The following is a 15,555-nucleotide window of genomic DNA, read 5'->3' on the forward strand; positions in this document are numbered from 1 at the left end:
TATTTTTGATGAGAAGTAATATTAAATTAAAATTTAATGTAATGGTTAAGAAACCTGGTCAGGTTTTTCTGGTCAAGAAACCACCACTTTGGTTTTTAAGATAGATGCCCGTGGATTTTTACAAACAGTTGCTCTTGGAGCATTCGAGAGGTTTTGGCATATTTTATTAAACACATTAGCCCCTTTTAAGAATGGGTTGCCTCAAAAGAGGCTGCCTGGAGGGGCAAAGAGTCCAGTTCGTGTTGTCACATTTTTGTTGTCCGTGCTGTCTGTGTGTCTATTGTTTCAAAAAAATCAATGGGCTTGAGGAAGCAAGTGATCTGCTTGTGGTTTTGGAACCTGGTGAGGCTGGCCAGCCAGAGGCGGGGGTGGCCACCTCGTGCAGCAAGAGCATCGGGAGCTGGCAGGCCTCTTACGAAGCATAATTGCTTTCTCTTCAATCTTTTCCGTTCCATGCGTGTGTCCAGGCCTGCTGTTTCTGACCAGCGTTTCCTATACAGATCCTGATCAGTTTGTTTATAAAACACAGCCTCCCAGGGAGCAGCCCGGCACATCCCCCGATGTGATGATGAATAGCTACCTAGGTTTGTGACCTCTGAGATGACAAATAAATTGTCTTGGTCATGGTCATTTAAAGAAATTTTTTTTTGGGGGGGGGAATCCATACAGAGCATAAATCTTTTCATTTTCTATTCCATTTTGAGTGAAGCACGCTGAAAAGCACGCCAGGCTGAGGCTCTGCTGCCAGGTGGTTTGCAGAGCTGCATTTGATTACATCACCCTGTTCTAAACTCGGAGCTCATCATATTCTCCAACTCACTTCACAGTTTGAGAACTGCAACAGTAGTGGTGAAGCTTTTTGTAAATCACAATAAGAAGGGTGAGCTTATGCTCTCTGGCATCTGCCTCCCCTCCCTATAGGAAGATTTGCTCAGTTTGAGTGGTTTTGACAGAGGCATTGATATGCACCTCCTGGCAGATCTTTGTCTGTTACCTGACCCCCCCAGCTGATGCTTTCTAATTGGGCGCCGTATGTTTTCTGCCCTCCGAACGAGTATATGATTATCAACAGTGAGAACGTGCTCACCTCTATTGTTTATACGAGGTTCTCAAATACTCCATCTCACCGGTCATGGTCTTGTTTGCATGTTTGTGTCTGAGAATTAAGTTGGTCCGAAATACTGAAATGCTGTCTGTGGTAGATGAAGGATATTAGCATTTGTTTTACCAAGGAGACTGATAAATGTGGAAGTTACTAATCATTACGTTATAGCAGAACCCTATAACGTGCACTCAGGTATGTTGGTCTGTACTTTCCCATGATATTTTAGGATCTAGCTTGATCTCCTTTTACCACAGTTCTAGTATCAAAGTAGAGTGCAAACAGCTTCGGGAGATGCATGAGTGTTTCATGATCCAAGTTACCCATAAGCTAAGTAGCACAGGTAATTTCTGTGAAAAAAGTCTTCATGTATGTCACAGAAAGCCATGACCCTAGCCTACTGCTTTGTACTTGGGTCAAACTCTTTCATGTTGTAAGTGTGACAGCTGCTAAAAAAGGCCTGGAAGGAGAGGGGTGGGAAGCCAGAGGCAAAGGTGGTGATGGCGTTACCGTGTTAGATGCCTCCTGAAATACACGGTGATGTGAACTATTACTTTGTTTTTCTAGGCTTTTCTTTAGACTCAGGAAAAGGTATTGTTTCTAAAGACGAGATCACTTTCGTTTCTGGTGCTCCAAGAGCCAATCATAGTGGAGCTGTGGTTTTGCTAAAAAGGGACACGAAGTCTGCTCATCTCCTCCCTGAATACATCTTTGACGGGGAAGGTCTGGCTTCTTCATTTGGTTATGACGTGGCAGTGGCAGACCTTAACAAAGATGGGTAAGTGCATCTTCGGTTACTTTACATCTGCCAAAAACCGTTGGTTCTTGGGCATTTTTCAGTCTTGAGTGGAGCCATCCTTTCAGGTTCGTTGACTCAAAGAACATTTTTGCTGCCAGATGTTTATCTTCCTGCCACGTCCTTATCACTTGTATTTTGGCAGCAGACGTTCATTACCTTCCTCAGGTTATTTACATTTTCACTTTTTCATTTTCACTCATATTTTGGGTCTGTGAGAATTAAAATATGGAAAAACATTAACTCGAAAAATGACACCTACGTGGCTCTTCTGCTGTGGCTTCTCACGGGGCTGTGGGAGCATCCAGAAAGTCCTTTTAAAAACCGGGATCGGGGGCGCCTGGGTGGCTCAGTGGATTAAAGCCTCTGCCTTCGGCTCAGGTCATGATCCCAGGGTCCTGGGATCGAGCCCCGCATCAGGCTCTCTGCTCGGCAGGGAGCCTGCTTCCTCCTCTCTCTCTCTCTCTGCCTGCCTCTCTGCCTACCTGTGATCTCTATCTGTCAAATAAAATAAATAAAATCTTAAAAAAAAAAAAAACAAAACGGGATCGGCGACAAAGTAATAGTTATGTCTAGTGGTGGTGGTTTGGGGGGTGGGTGGAGGGGAGCACAGTCTGTGCACTCTCGTTCCAACTTGGGGACTATCTTCAGATTCTTCCCGTTGATACCTTCCTCTGGGCATTCATCGTGGGCTGTTGTGTAAAATGTTTTACCTAAACCTAAACACTTACATACCTAAACATTACATTATCTGAACATTACATAAACACACCTACAAAAATGTTTTAATGGATGAGAAATCAATTCCAGATTTGAGGTCCTTTCTGCGTCCTGTCTCTGTGTCCTTAGTACCTGGGCTGATGGCATTCTCTGTGAGCTCGCTGGTATTTTAGCCGATGGTTCAGTTTTATCCCTCGTTATGTTTTTAGGTGGCAAGATATAATGATCGGAGCCCCACAGTATTTTGATAGAGATGGAGAAGTTGGAGGTGCCGTGTATGTTTACATAAACCAGCAAGGCAGGTGGAATAAAGTCAAGCCCATTCGTCTTAATGGAACCAAAGATTCTATGTTTGGCATTGCAGTAAAAAATATTGGCGACATTAATCAAGACGGCTACCCAGGTAATAGATGGTGAAATAGTTATGATGCTCACAGGCTGATTATTTGATTGTCCAAAATAATGAATGCTTATGGCATCGTACTGGGATGTTTGTTGAAATGTGACGTTGTCAACAGATATTGCAGTTGGAGCTCCCTACGATGATATGGGAAAGGTTTTTATCTATCACGGATCCCCGAATGGAATAAATACCAAGCCGACACAGGTAACCAGACAGCCTGGGTTTCTACAATGAGGGTCTCCGTGTTTTGCCTTGTAGTAGGGTATTGGGTTTATGTGCATTTTCATGCTACTCATGTTTGATTGACAAATCTATAATAGTGTGAACTTTGTGCTTTTTAAAAATGTACCATTGGAAGATAGCTTGGAAATAGATTTACAATAAGCACATCGTTGCATTTATTTGTAAAATTTCTTAGATAAATTGGGAATCAAAGTAGTCCAAGGAAAAAGACTGTTTTACCCAGATAGCATAAATTGATGGAAACGTGAGCTCTTTCCTTTAGTGGGATACTAACTGGAGGTAAAATGGGCAAAAAACCCAAACAAACAAACCAAATGGTTGTGATGACATGGAGGATTGAGATGCCAAAAATTTAAAATTGCTTTTGAGAAAAACAAGACATTTGGAGGGCAGGTAGAGAGGTTTGGTATATAGTAAAAGAAGCTCATCAAAAATTGGCCCCTTTATCCTTTGAGATAGAATGTAAATCAGATGACTTCTATGAGATAAAATGTATGAAGTGTTGGAGCACATGTGTGCTTATAATTTATTTATAATTTAGTATAATTTATAAGTAAACTCTTAGACTTCAGTTTATGAGGAAACATTTGGCTTTTTTTCAAAGCATCAAGAAGCTCATTTTGGTGGCCCATTGTTCATTCTGATGCCCTGTTCATTTCAGATTCTTGAGGGTAAATCCCCTTATTTTGGATATTCAATTGCTGGAAATATGGACCTTGATCGAAATTCCTACCCTGATGTTGCAGTTGGTTCCCTCTCAGACTCAGTGGCTGTGTTCAGGTGTGTGATCTCTGACTTCAGTTAAGTATGTTCAATATTCAGCTTTAACTCAGATTTTGACCTTTTTAATTGAAAATCCTAATACCCATATTTCAAAGTTTAAGGTTTATATGGATTTTGAAGATTTTTTTAAAAAGCGATATAACAATGTGATAAGAACTATTTTGTAATGCCTCACTAATTTTGAATTGAAAAAGAAATCAGAACTGGTGAAAATTTTTATTTCATAGGTACTTTTAAAACCTTATATTTTCTTAAAAGAGGAAACATAATATTTGACAGTGCAAAGAATATAAGGAAGGAAATAAGAACCCCCGTTTTTCACGATCCATTAAGCAGCTCCAAAATTTTGGTTTATATCCTTTTAGTCTTTTGTGTTCTGTGAGTGCATGTGTATATTTAACAAAACGGAGCTCACAGTGTGCGTATTGTTTTGTAATCTGCATTTGTCTGTAATGCCTAGTGGACTTTGTCCACGTCCGTGAGTTTATCATGCACAAGGGCTTTTCCCCTGTCCTTGAACACTTTTCTGCGATGAGGTTGCTGGCTGCCTGTAATGTGTCACGAGGCTGGGTCTAGTTTATTTAACCATCACCATACTGTCCTTGGATATTTATGTTCCTTTCCAGGTTTGTTCGTTTTGTTTTTTTCGTGATACACCAGCTGGCCAACATCCTTTACTTTTGTTCACGTCCTGAATTCTTCCCTCACGATAAATTCCCAGAAGTGAGTTTGCTGAGTGGAGGGCATATGTGTTTTCAGACTTTAGATTCACATTCACCAAAATGACCTCCAGAAAGGCTGCCTCGGTTTGCCCATCAGCTTTGCTTGAGTCGCCATTTTCCTAGTGAATTTCATCACTGCTGGGACTCACCACTTAACATCATTTATTTCATTTGTAATTTGAGAAGTAGCACGTTCTTGTAAAAAAGTTAATACACAGTTGTGGAAAATCCAAGTTCCCCAATATTCCCATCGTCCACGAAACAACTTTGGATAGTTTTGGGTATCTTTCTGCTTCAAGGGCTTCCTCAAAGGGCCATTCTCACTGCTCTAACCTGGGTCTTAAAAATCTAATCTTTGTTGGTTCTCTGTCTTTGTCAGTATAGACACATCCATCTTATTTTTTTTAACGAGCTAATGTTGTTCCATTATAAGCATTTAATCTTCAATTAATGGAATTTTTAGTCTCTGACCTTTAGCTAAGGCAAACAGTGTGCTACAGAATATTATACATCTCTATTTTTTTTTTTTTAAGAAAAATTCCTAGAAATAGAATCCCTAGGATACAGGTTAGAACATTTTTGTATTAATACATATATCTACAGAGAGGTTGTGACAGTTTTTGGTCATGGCAGCAAGCTGTGAGAAAGCCTGTTTCCTCGTACCCTTAACAGCATCAGACATGATGAATCTGGTTTTTGCTCGTGTGCTTTGTGTCCCCATCCTTTGGCTGAATTTGCATTTCTTGGATTCTTAGTGAGAATTAACCATTTGGGTTTTTCCTTTTTCTTTCTTCCTTCCTTTCTTTTTCTTCTCTCTCTCTCTTTTTTTTAACTATTTGGCTTTATAGTTATTTTAATCTTAAAGACATCTTTAAATATATTTTTTAAGATTTTATTGAGAGAGCAAGAACGAGGGAGCACAAGCAGGGGGCAGGGGCAGAGGGAGAGAGAGAAGCAGACTCCCTGAGGAGGGAGCCCGATGTGGGGCTTCATCCCAGAACCCTGAGATCATGACCTGAGCCAAAGGCAGATGCTTAACTGACTGAGCCACCCAGACACCCCTCTTTAAAGATGTTTTAAATGGGTGTTAATATACAGTGAGACCCTAAAGGGGAAAAAAAGAAAAGAAAAGAAAAACATCATTACCCTGTAGAATTCCAGAGAGTGTCAGGTAGAGATGTAGCCCCAACATCTAAAATATAATCCCAAGCCAAACCCCTCAGTCTTATAAGAAACCGATGCCAGGACATTTCTGAAGAGAATAATATAAAAAAATACAATATAGTATATTATATAGTATATATATATATGTATAGTATATACAATATAGTATAGAATGTAGTGTAGAATATCATAGAAAATAGAAAAATACTTTTCTGGTTAGATGGCAAGATCTATGAAAAATGAAGAACCACCACAGAAGTTGGAGATGGCAAGAGTAGGAGACATGAAAAGAAGTAGAGAAGGATGTATCTGAGATGTTAGTGAGGACAAAGGAAGTTAAAAAAAAAAGTTAACTAAATGAACCATGTGTAAGTGATTGAGAAAAGAGAGACCTTGGGAAAACATGGCTAGCTCAGTAGTGGTTTGTGTTGGTGGTTATACATATCTGTCCTAGGAGCCCAGTGTCCTTCTGAACTGTCACACTGGGGACACTTGTGTGTGGTACTGTGTGCCTTCCAAGGTTAATTAACACGTTCAGCCTGTGTTCTGTCTGTTGGTTCTCAAACACTGCCTATAATATGCCTGTTTCTCTTTGTTCCTATAGGTATTAATCTTGAAATATACAATGTTTATTAAGATTTATTTATTTTAGGGGCACCTGGGTGGCTCAGTGGGTTAAAGCCTCTGCCTTCGGCTCAGGTCATGGTCTCAGGGTCCTGGGATCGAGCCCCGCATCGGGTTCTCTCTGCTCGGCAGGGAGCCTGCTTCCCCGTCTCTCTCTGCCTGCCTCTCTGCCTACTTGTGATTTCTGTCAAATAAATAAATAAAATCTTTAAAAAAAAAAAAGATTTATTTATTTTAGAGCATGCACGAGCACGGGCAGGGGGCAGGGAGAGGTTCTCAAGCAGACTCCGCGCTGAACGTGGAGCCCATCGTAGGGCTTGATCCCATGACCCTGAGATCACGACTGAACCGAAACCAGGAGTTGGATGCTTAACTGATTGCACCACCCAGGCGTCCCTTAAAATAGTCAGTGTTTTTAAAATGTGGAAGACTGGGGCACCTGGGTGGCTCAGTGGGTTAAGCCTCTGCCTTTGCCTCAGGTCATGGTCTCAGGGTCCTGGGATCGAGCCCCACATCGGGCTCTCTGCTCAGCAGAGAGCCTGCTTCCCTTCCTCTCTCTCTCTCTGCCTGCCTCTCTGCCTACTTGTGATCTCTGTCTGTCCAATAACTAAATAAAATCTTAAAAATAAATAAATAAATAAATAAAAATAAAATGTGGAAGACTGTAGAACATTGATCAAAATGCAGTTTGCATTTCTAGTTGAGGTATAGCCCTCGGGTATCAAGAAGACTTGACTTCCTGTACCAGAATTTGCTTACCATGTTTTCACAGCACACAGCACAGCCTATTTTTAGTGAGTTAATAAATATTTGCTTCTGAATATAGCTGGTATATATTAAAATACTATTTTCTTATCTTAATAAGTGGGTTGAGTATGAACCCTGTAGACTTGTTCCGAGAAGAGCCTTCTTTCTTTGGAGATAGCACAAAAGTAAATTTTAAAAAGTCCTTTTATTAAAAAAATGAGAACCCAATTCCCTTATTTTACAAATGGGGAAAACGGAGGCCCAGGACTGCTTAAGATTTGAAGACTGGATCCTGGGAGACCAGGATCCCAACGTCTGGGCATTTTTCCCACTTGTACTTTAAGGTAGATCCTAAATACATGCCAGTCAAACGAGAGGTAGCTGAACCAGTAAGATTTGCTTTATGTGTTAAGGCACATGCTTCCCGGTTCGTCATGTACTATGCGCTTGAAATTGTATTTGTTGTTATGTTTAAAAAAAAAACAGAAGGGGCGCCTGGCTGGCTCAGTCGGAAGAGCGTGAGACTTGATCTCAGGGTCTTGAGGTTTGAGTCCTGGGATAGGTGTAGAGATGACTGAAAAAACAAACTTAAAAGGATTTTAAATAAAAAACAAATAGAAATGTTTTAGGGAGAGGTGTGTGTTAATATTTACTTCTGATATCTATGTCCCCTTAACACTATGATCTATAAAACATTCTTGCATCTCTAGCAATTGCTTTCAATTTGTGGATTTTTGCCTCTTAAATATGCTCTCAAAACTTTAATTAGGAATGTGTCTAGTTAGTATCTTAGAAACTAGCAGCTGTCTACAATAACAGTGGAAAGGTAAACAACCAAAATAGAAGTCATTTAGAAGCAGGAGTGTGGGCAGCATTTGTCCTTCTGCACGCTTGCGCCTTGCCCATGAATGTACACGCGTCTTTTCTAGCCTACTGACAGATTGATTCCAGAAGTTCCAGCTCGCTGTCTGGGATTTGGAATGCATTTTCCTGTCTTCCCCAGGACGGTTGGGTTACCAGAAGCCCATTAAAGTCAGTCTAACTGGATGCATTCCGCATCCTGGCTGGAGACTGATAGGGACGAGAGGGACCCTTGCCCCGTTCGCTTGCACCGTATACTTGGACTTGCTGTATCTGCGGCGGAGGTCAGGACATAGGCCGGTGGTAACGCCTTAGGCTGGGGAAGTAGGGGAGAAGATGGAAGGGAGAGCAGAGATGTTTTTATATAGCGAGAAGGGCCCAAGTGTGGGATTCCAGCTGCTTGAGTGGGTTTGCGAGGATGGAGTTAGGCAGAGCAGAGATGGGACAGGCTGAGGGCTTGAAGCTTTTGCTTATGGAAATCCTGTGGGGGTGGAAAAGTTGTAGTCCCTTTTGCTGACAGGAGGACAAAGACTTAAGGCTGGGGATGGGACGTTCTGAGGAAGGGCAGAGGTTTGTGGGATGGAGTCCTGTCAGCTCAGGGTTGCCTGTATTCCTAAAATTCGCATGTACCTAGAAACCCTGATAGAGAGCGTCCCAGGTAATTAGGTGTATGTGGGTTTTTCACCTTTTTGGAAGGTATTTTGGCAAGATTACTCATAATTAAACGTGCACATATTCTTCAACTCAGAAATTCTGCTAGGAGTTTATCCTACAGGGGAATTCAAATGTGTGCCTAGAAACCTGTCCTTGGAGGTCTGTCAGAGCCGAAAGCCCCAAAACAGCATAAACGTCTACCCCTGAGGGACTGGTTGGGTCCCTGCTGTTGCTGCGTTGGTGTGGAACAGCGCCACTGGCCTGAGAACTTGGGAACTAGATCTAGGGAGAGACAGGAGGAGGCCACTGAAAGGTCAGTGAGAAAAAGCAGCACAGAGGGGCGTCTGGAAGGACAGCCAGGCCCCTTGGGGGTTTAGGTGAGGATGGAGCCATAATACGTGTCTGAAAACTCTAGAATTTTGACAAATTGTCCATGTTCCTTTCCGTTTGAAAACTTCTATTAAAATGACAAGACATTTTATAATTATAAATAAATGTATTTAAAATTTTTGGGTAAAATTCATATAATGAGGTTTTATTTATTTATTATTTTTGTCAAGGTGTTGCAGAAGAGAAAGTGTATTTTATTTTTGGGATTTTTTTACTAATAGAGACTAGACTAATCCTTTGGGTGATGAGATCTTTTTGAGATCATACAGAAATCTAATTTGTTTTGTTTTGTTTTTATTGTGTTATGTTAGTCACCATAAAATACATCATTAGTTTTTGATGCAGTGTTCCAAGATTCATAGTTTAGGTATAACACCCAGTGCTTCATGCAATACATGCCCTCCTTAATACCCACCACCAGGCTCAGCCATTCCCCCCATCCCCTCCCCTCTAAAACCCTCAGTTTGTTTCTCAGAGTCCACAGTCTCTCATGGTTCATCTTTCCCTCCAATTTCCCCCAATTCACTTTTTCTTTCCTTCTCCTAATGTTCTCCATTCTATTCCTTATGCTCCACAAGTAAATGAAACCATATGAGAATTGACTTTCTCTGCTTGACTTATTTCACTCAGCATAATCTCCTCCAGTCCCATCCATGTTGATACAGAAGTTGGGTATTCATCCTTTCTGATGGCTGCGTAATATTCCATTGTACATATGGACCACATCTTCTTTATCCATTTGTCTGTTCAAGGGCATCTCAGCTCTTTCCACAGTTTGGCTATTGTGGCCAGTGCTGCTATAAACATTGAGGGCATATAATGAGGTTTTAAATGAGGCCTTTTCTTTGGCCACAGGGGAACATCTCCCCCGCCCGCTGCTGCCCCCTGCCCCATGGTTTTTTTTTTTTTTTTAAAGATTTTGTTTATTTATTTGTCAGAGAGAGAGAGAGAGCAAGCACAGGCAGACAGAGTGGCAGGCAGAGGCAGAGGGAGAAGCAGGCTCCCTGCTGAGCAAGGAGCCCGATGCGGGACTCGATCCCAGGACGCTGGGATCATGATCTGAGCCGAAGGCAGCTGCTTAACCAACTGAGCCACCCAGGCGTCCCTGCCCCATGGTTTTTAAGATGTAGTAGTAGACAGCTTGAGAGTATGTGAATTCTTCTCACACTGAAGGTAGTAAGAGGCCAAGCCTATGTTTTGCTTCTTTTTTTTCAGGTCCCGGCCTGTGATTAATATTCAGAAAACGGTCACTGTGACACCAAGCACAATTGATCTCCGCCAGAAAATGTTCTGCGGGGCACCTAGCGGGATATGGTGAGAGCTCCCACTGTATGCACGGAACCCCCTCACTTTCATATGTTTGCTTTAGGGGGACCCTATTGCTCTGAGGAGCCATGGGCAACAGTGGGACAGAAATGAGCAAGGGGACAAGGAATCTGTCAAATGAACATAGAACATTTTACTCATCAGTGGGCAGTGGGGGGATTCGAGACCTGGGGACCATGGGTTTTTGTTTCTCTCTACTGCAGCGATGCATCTTTTAAGGAATATGTGTTTGATTTTATATAGCCTCAAGGTGAAGGCCTGTTTTGAATACACTGCCAAACCCACAGGTTACAATCCTTCGATAAGTAAGTACCTAGTACCTTTAAAAATTATATATGTTCTGTCCACCAGGTTGAAAGTAATGCATAAGTAACAGAAAAATAAAACTGCTGTGGCCAACGTTGGTTTATAAATTCTTGTATGAGGCATTCAGTGGCTCTGCTGTCTTCTCTTTAATCAGGAGGGCGAAGTGCAGGAGGGGAAAAGTTTCCATTTGGTCCTCATTTGAATTTTCCAGAGCAGATGGTTTAGGACAGCAGGACTTGGCAAAATACTCATTTGCTACCACAACTGTTTTCTCCATTTCTGCCTTTGAAGAGCAACATGGAAAATTGGTTTTGCGGTTGTGAGGTGGTGGGTGGTGGTTGTAGATGAGTCCCAGAGCCCAAGCTTTGTGCAGAATTGTTGGGTTAGCCTCTCCTTGTTGCGTCGTCCCCTCCGGGCGGCCTCCGTGGCCCAGGACACCCACGCCACACCCCTGCGGGCGGGCTCCTTGGGGACCGGAAGGCTGGTCTTGGGAATTCAGAGCCCGGGGCTCTGCTCCGGGCTGTAGCTCCGAGGCCGGCTCACCCCGCAGCACAGCAGAGACATTGGAGTCTCCATTTTCCTATCAGAAATAAAAATGTCTCTAGTAGGAATTCCTACATAGGATTGTGGTGGAGAGCAAAGGAGATACTCTGGTGAAAGCCATCTGTCATTTATAAGGTATTATGTGGCTTCCTTTCTTTATAATCCAAACCGGCTTTTTGGCCACACATTTAGACAAGGCTAATGACACTCTAACGGTGGTGATCGTCCTCAAAGCCTTCCACGGTAGGTTTTAGTAAGAGCTAAACGCTTTCAGGTGTAAGCAATCTGCTCCAGCTCCAGAGTGAAGATGGGGACATGGGAATTTAAAGAAAAGTTTTTCCCCAAGAAGCAGGTACAAAGAGTGAGGGTGATCGGATGGTCCTGGCGGCCCCATGTGATGGCTGGCGTTGCATGCCACCAACGGAAGCCTTCTGCGGGGATAGGGTGGTCTGCAGTTTTTATTTTACCTTGACGTAATGAGTTTTCTTAAGTTTCCTTCTTGTTATGTAAAGTACTACTCTGTTTTCTTTATTAAAAAGATATCGCTTTTCATACTTCAGAATTTGGCAAATAAGTCTGTCTTCCCCCAGTTCACCCTGTCATGGGCACCCTTTTCCTGTTTTAAGCCTCCATCTTCCCCTATTTTAAGCCATCCTCAGGCAGTTGCTTTGCCTCCCTGAGCTTTTTGGGCCCATCTGCAGGGCTGTCTCCTGCTGTAGCCTCTCCCAGGATCTACCTACCTTGTGGGATATGTGCTTGGTGTTGCTGTATCACGGTTTGTGCACAGGGCCATGGTGGCCTCTCACTTGGCCTTTTGATGTGGCTGGTATTTCACTGAGTACTGGAAACAATTCTTGAGGTGGCTTTCATTGAGAAGAAAATGTCTTCTAGGATTTCTCACACTCTGTTATCCTATTAGTATATTTTGTGTTATTTTTACCCAGACACCATACCTTACACTTGCCTGTTTGGATAATGGGTGTTTGACCACTGTGTTTCAAGTAGACTAGAGAGACAAGGAGAAATTGTGATTCTTTGACTAGGTGAGGAGAGGAAATGGGGAAACATTTTTATTCTTTGAGTCTGTCATTTACCCACACCACTCTGACCGTAGATGTGATGAAATCTCATCAGAGCCGTCCTTGTCTTCCCCTACATCAATCATTTCCATAAAATTACAGATGTTGTTCTAGCTTTCACGTAGCATTTGATGCCCTGTGTTTTAATTTCATGTTCAGTAGCCACACCATTAACCAAGTGTTTAACGACTCTGTTAGCTGAGTGTTTACTGATGGGCTATCATGAATAGAACTTTTTTTCTGTGAAGACATTTAGAGGGACCCTGTATTTCCTTGCCTGTACTTCCACAGCACTGGGAAATTCTACATCAGGTAGGACTTCCACCAAGCTGCATAAGTGAATCCATCTAAAATCCGTTCCCGATGCCTGAGAATGTGAGCTTGTTGTTTGATCAGGCCCTTTTAACTCGGTGGTCCTCGGTTGTGGTGTTGTCTACAGACAGATATTTATAATTGAGCCTTAATGAGTATTCTACTGGCTTGCCCCTTGAAAGGTCAGCAAAGGCGGCCTGCAAGGATTTTAAGATAACGTGAACTGTCTGGGGGGTCAGGGAAGGTTAGAGTGGGCTTGGTAGATAAAGGGTTTTAACACACCCACACCCTCCCCTGCTTTTGCCGTGAGGGGCACTCAGCACTGAGCCTTGGTCGGGTTCACTGTGGAGTTAACAGGTCGTTGATAAATGGATGATGTCAAGGCTACAAGGCTAAAATGGAGGCACATTCCATTTGGCAGAAATTACTACTGAAACTGTCAGTGTTTCTAAATTTTGGTCTTGCTGTAGCTCAGTAGCTGTTGTTTTGGTATAAGGATAACATTCTGTGGTCTGTGTGCATGTCTCTATGTGCATGGGTGGGTATGTGGGTGTGGTGCAGTCCCTCCCACTTCCATTCAGCTGTTCTAAAATCATACTTATGGCAGGCATTGTCCCATCGCCGGGGAACACAGTGGCGAGCAGACTGATGGGGTCCTTGTCCAGACCTTTGCCTGGGGAAGATGGTTGGGCAGTCCCAGTGGCTAAGTGTAGTGAGTGGGGAAATAGAATACTGTCCAATCCTCCCCGGAGAGGTCAGCGGCGTCCCCCCCGAGGAAGTGATGTCTACACTGAGATCTGAAGAAGGAGTGAGTTAGGCAGTCGGGGGGAGGTAGAGAGGACCAGGGCCCTGCTGGCGGAGGAAGAGAGTGCCCCAAGCAGAGGCCCGGAGGAAGTGGAAACCTGGACATCCAAGAGGCTTCGTAAAGCAGTTGTCTTGTGTGTTTGTGACAGAGACTTTGAAGCTGGTGCCGCCCCTGTCCTTCTCTGTGTGATCCTGGGCCAGGCCTCTAGCTCTGTGGGCATCCATTCCTCACCTGCAAGAAGAGGGTGTTAAAATAGATGCTCTTTAAGGCCTCTTCTGAAGTCCACCGTGAATATTAGAACATGGGTGGTTCATTTTCTGTGTTTTCTGGAGAAAGTTTTTTTTTTTTCCCTTGAAGCTGCCTTCTCTGGCCCTATACGCACTTTGGTTTGCTTCCCCTTCTGGTGGTTATTGAGTGATTGATGAATGAATGTAAGTAATTTAAATGTTACCCCATAAAGAAACATAGTGACTACATCCAGCAAAGAATGCATTCTAAAGCCGAGAAATGAGATTTTGATCATCCAAATCCTGGCTTGCCTCCGAGCTCCATTAGTAGAGGTCATCAAGAACAGGAGGTGTCTTCTAGGCCTTTGGAGGTCGGAAACTTTGGTGTGGGAGACATGGTAGCTGGCAAATGGGTCCTCTAGCCTCGAAAAGGAATGTGTTTTACCTTTCAGTTCTTTTAAGTGAGAAGTCTCCGCCTGTTGTCAAAAGACTTCTCTATCTCTCCTATGTATTATTCCTGTTTCAGACAACTGTCTGTTATCCGTGCTTCTTAAACTTTAATGGGTCTAAGACCCACCTGATGGTCCTGTTAAAATGCAGATTCTGGTTAAGTAGGTCTGGCTGGGGCTTGAGGTTCTCACTGTCCAGGAGATGCGAGGAGAAACTGCCGCTGCTCTCCAGGTGTGGGGCCCTGTCAGGGACAGCCTGCTGGATGCGAGTCAGTGCAGGCCTTTCAGGAGTGCTGGGTGCCCATTCTCTTTAGTGCTCTGAGTGCCTGATGTGGAACCAGAAATCCTTGGATGCCGCTCAGAGGTTCTGACTTATTCTTGGGCTCCCCCAGGTGGCCCAATGGAAATTTAACTTCACAAACTCTTGACGGCAGCGGGCAGGAAAGGACAACTTGATCTGAAAGGCCGTAACGCAGGCAAAATGTACATTACCAGGAAATGTGATCAGCAAGAAGGGCAGTGGGAGACATTCTATGAGGGATTAAAATAACATCAAAGGGAACTCACTGTCCTTACAGCTGAACTGTATGTGGGTATACTCTGAGTTCAGAGGCTTTTGTTCATTGTATCTAGCCATTTTGGGCACGCTCGAGGCTGAAAAGGAGAGAAGGAAATCTGGGCTGTCATCAAGAGTTCACTTTCGAAACCAAGGCTCTGAGGCCAAGTATACGGAAGAGCTCACTTTGACCAGGCAGAAGCAGAAGGCGTGCATAGAGGAGACCCTCTGGCTCCAGGTGAGGGCGGCCCTGCTCAGGCCGGTCATTACAGGGGGCTGAGATGGGTTCTGTGGTGGCCTAGGGAGATCTCTGAACCTGACACCAGCGACCTCTCATTCAGGACTGTTGGGAGCTCCCCAGGAGTGTTGATACCATACTCTGCACACTTTTCAGGAAAATATCCGAGATAAACTGCGTCCCATTCCCATAAGTGCTTCGGTAGAGATCCAAGAGCCAAACACGCGGAGGAGAGTGAATTCACTTCCGGAAGTTCTTCCCATTCTGAATTCAAACGAACCCAAGACGGTTCACAGAGATGTAAGTCTTCTGACTTGGGTGTTGCCAAAGCTTCTGCTGTATTATGCTGCTAAATCATGTGTCTTTGAAGGGGGAGGACTAGTGATTTGCTTTTTAAAAGTCTCTTCCTTTGTATCAAGTAAGCTTTTTAATATACAGAAATTTTGAGATTCGTTTCTCAACTTAACAGTGAATATAGAAACATGTGGAATACAGTTTGGAGCTA

At 43.3% G+C, this 15,555-nt stretch overlaps 1 protein-coding gene across 2 annotated transcripts in view; it reads left to right on the top strand.

The window, feature by feature from the left end:
- Positions 1-15,555, top strand: part of LOC111144193 (integrin subunit alpha 6) — a 78,167-nt gene that overhangs the window by 42,487 nt on the left and 20,125 nt on the right. For both annotated transcript variants that reach the window (XM_022498401.1, XM_022498410.1), the window contains exons 6-13: positions 1,670-1,880; positions 2,828-3,021; positions 3,137-3,225; positions 3,926-4,044; positions 10,425-10,523; positions 10,779-10,840; positions 14,890-15,050; positions 15,207-15,350. In XM_022498401.1, coding sequence (XP_022354109.1) covers positions 1,670-1,880; positions 2,828-3,021; positions 3,137-3,225; positions 3,926-4,044; positions 10,425-10,523; positions 10,779-10,840; positions 14,890-15,050; positions 15,207-15,350 — 1,079 coding nt within the window. The remainder of the gene's footprint in view (positions 1-1,669; positions 1,881-2,827; positions 3,022-3,136; positions 3,226-3,925; positions 4,045-10,424; positions 10,524-10,778; positions 10,841-14,889; positions 15,051-15,206; positions 15,351-15,555) is intronic.

Source organism: Enhydra lutris, unplaced genomic scaffold (genome assembly GCF_002288905.1).
Source record: "Enhydra lutris kenyoni isolate GAN:26980312 unplaced genomic scaffold, ASM228890v2 scaffoldscaffold1, whole genome shotgun sequence".
Taxonomy (NCBI): domain Eukaryota; kingdom Metazoa; phylum Chordata; class Mammalia; order Carnivora; family Mustelidae; genus Enhydra; species Enhydra lutris.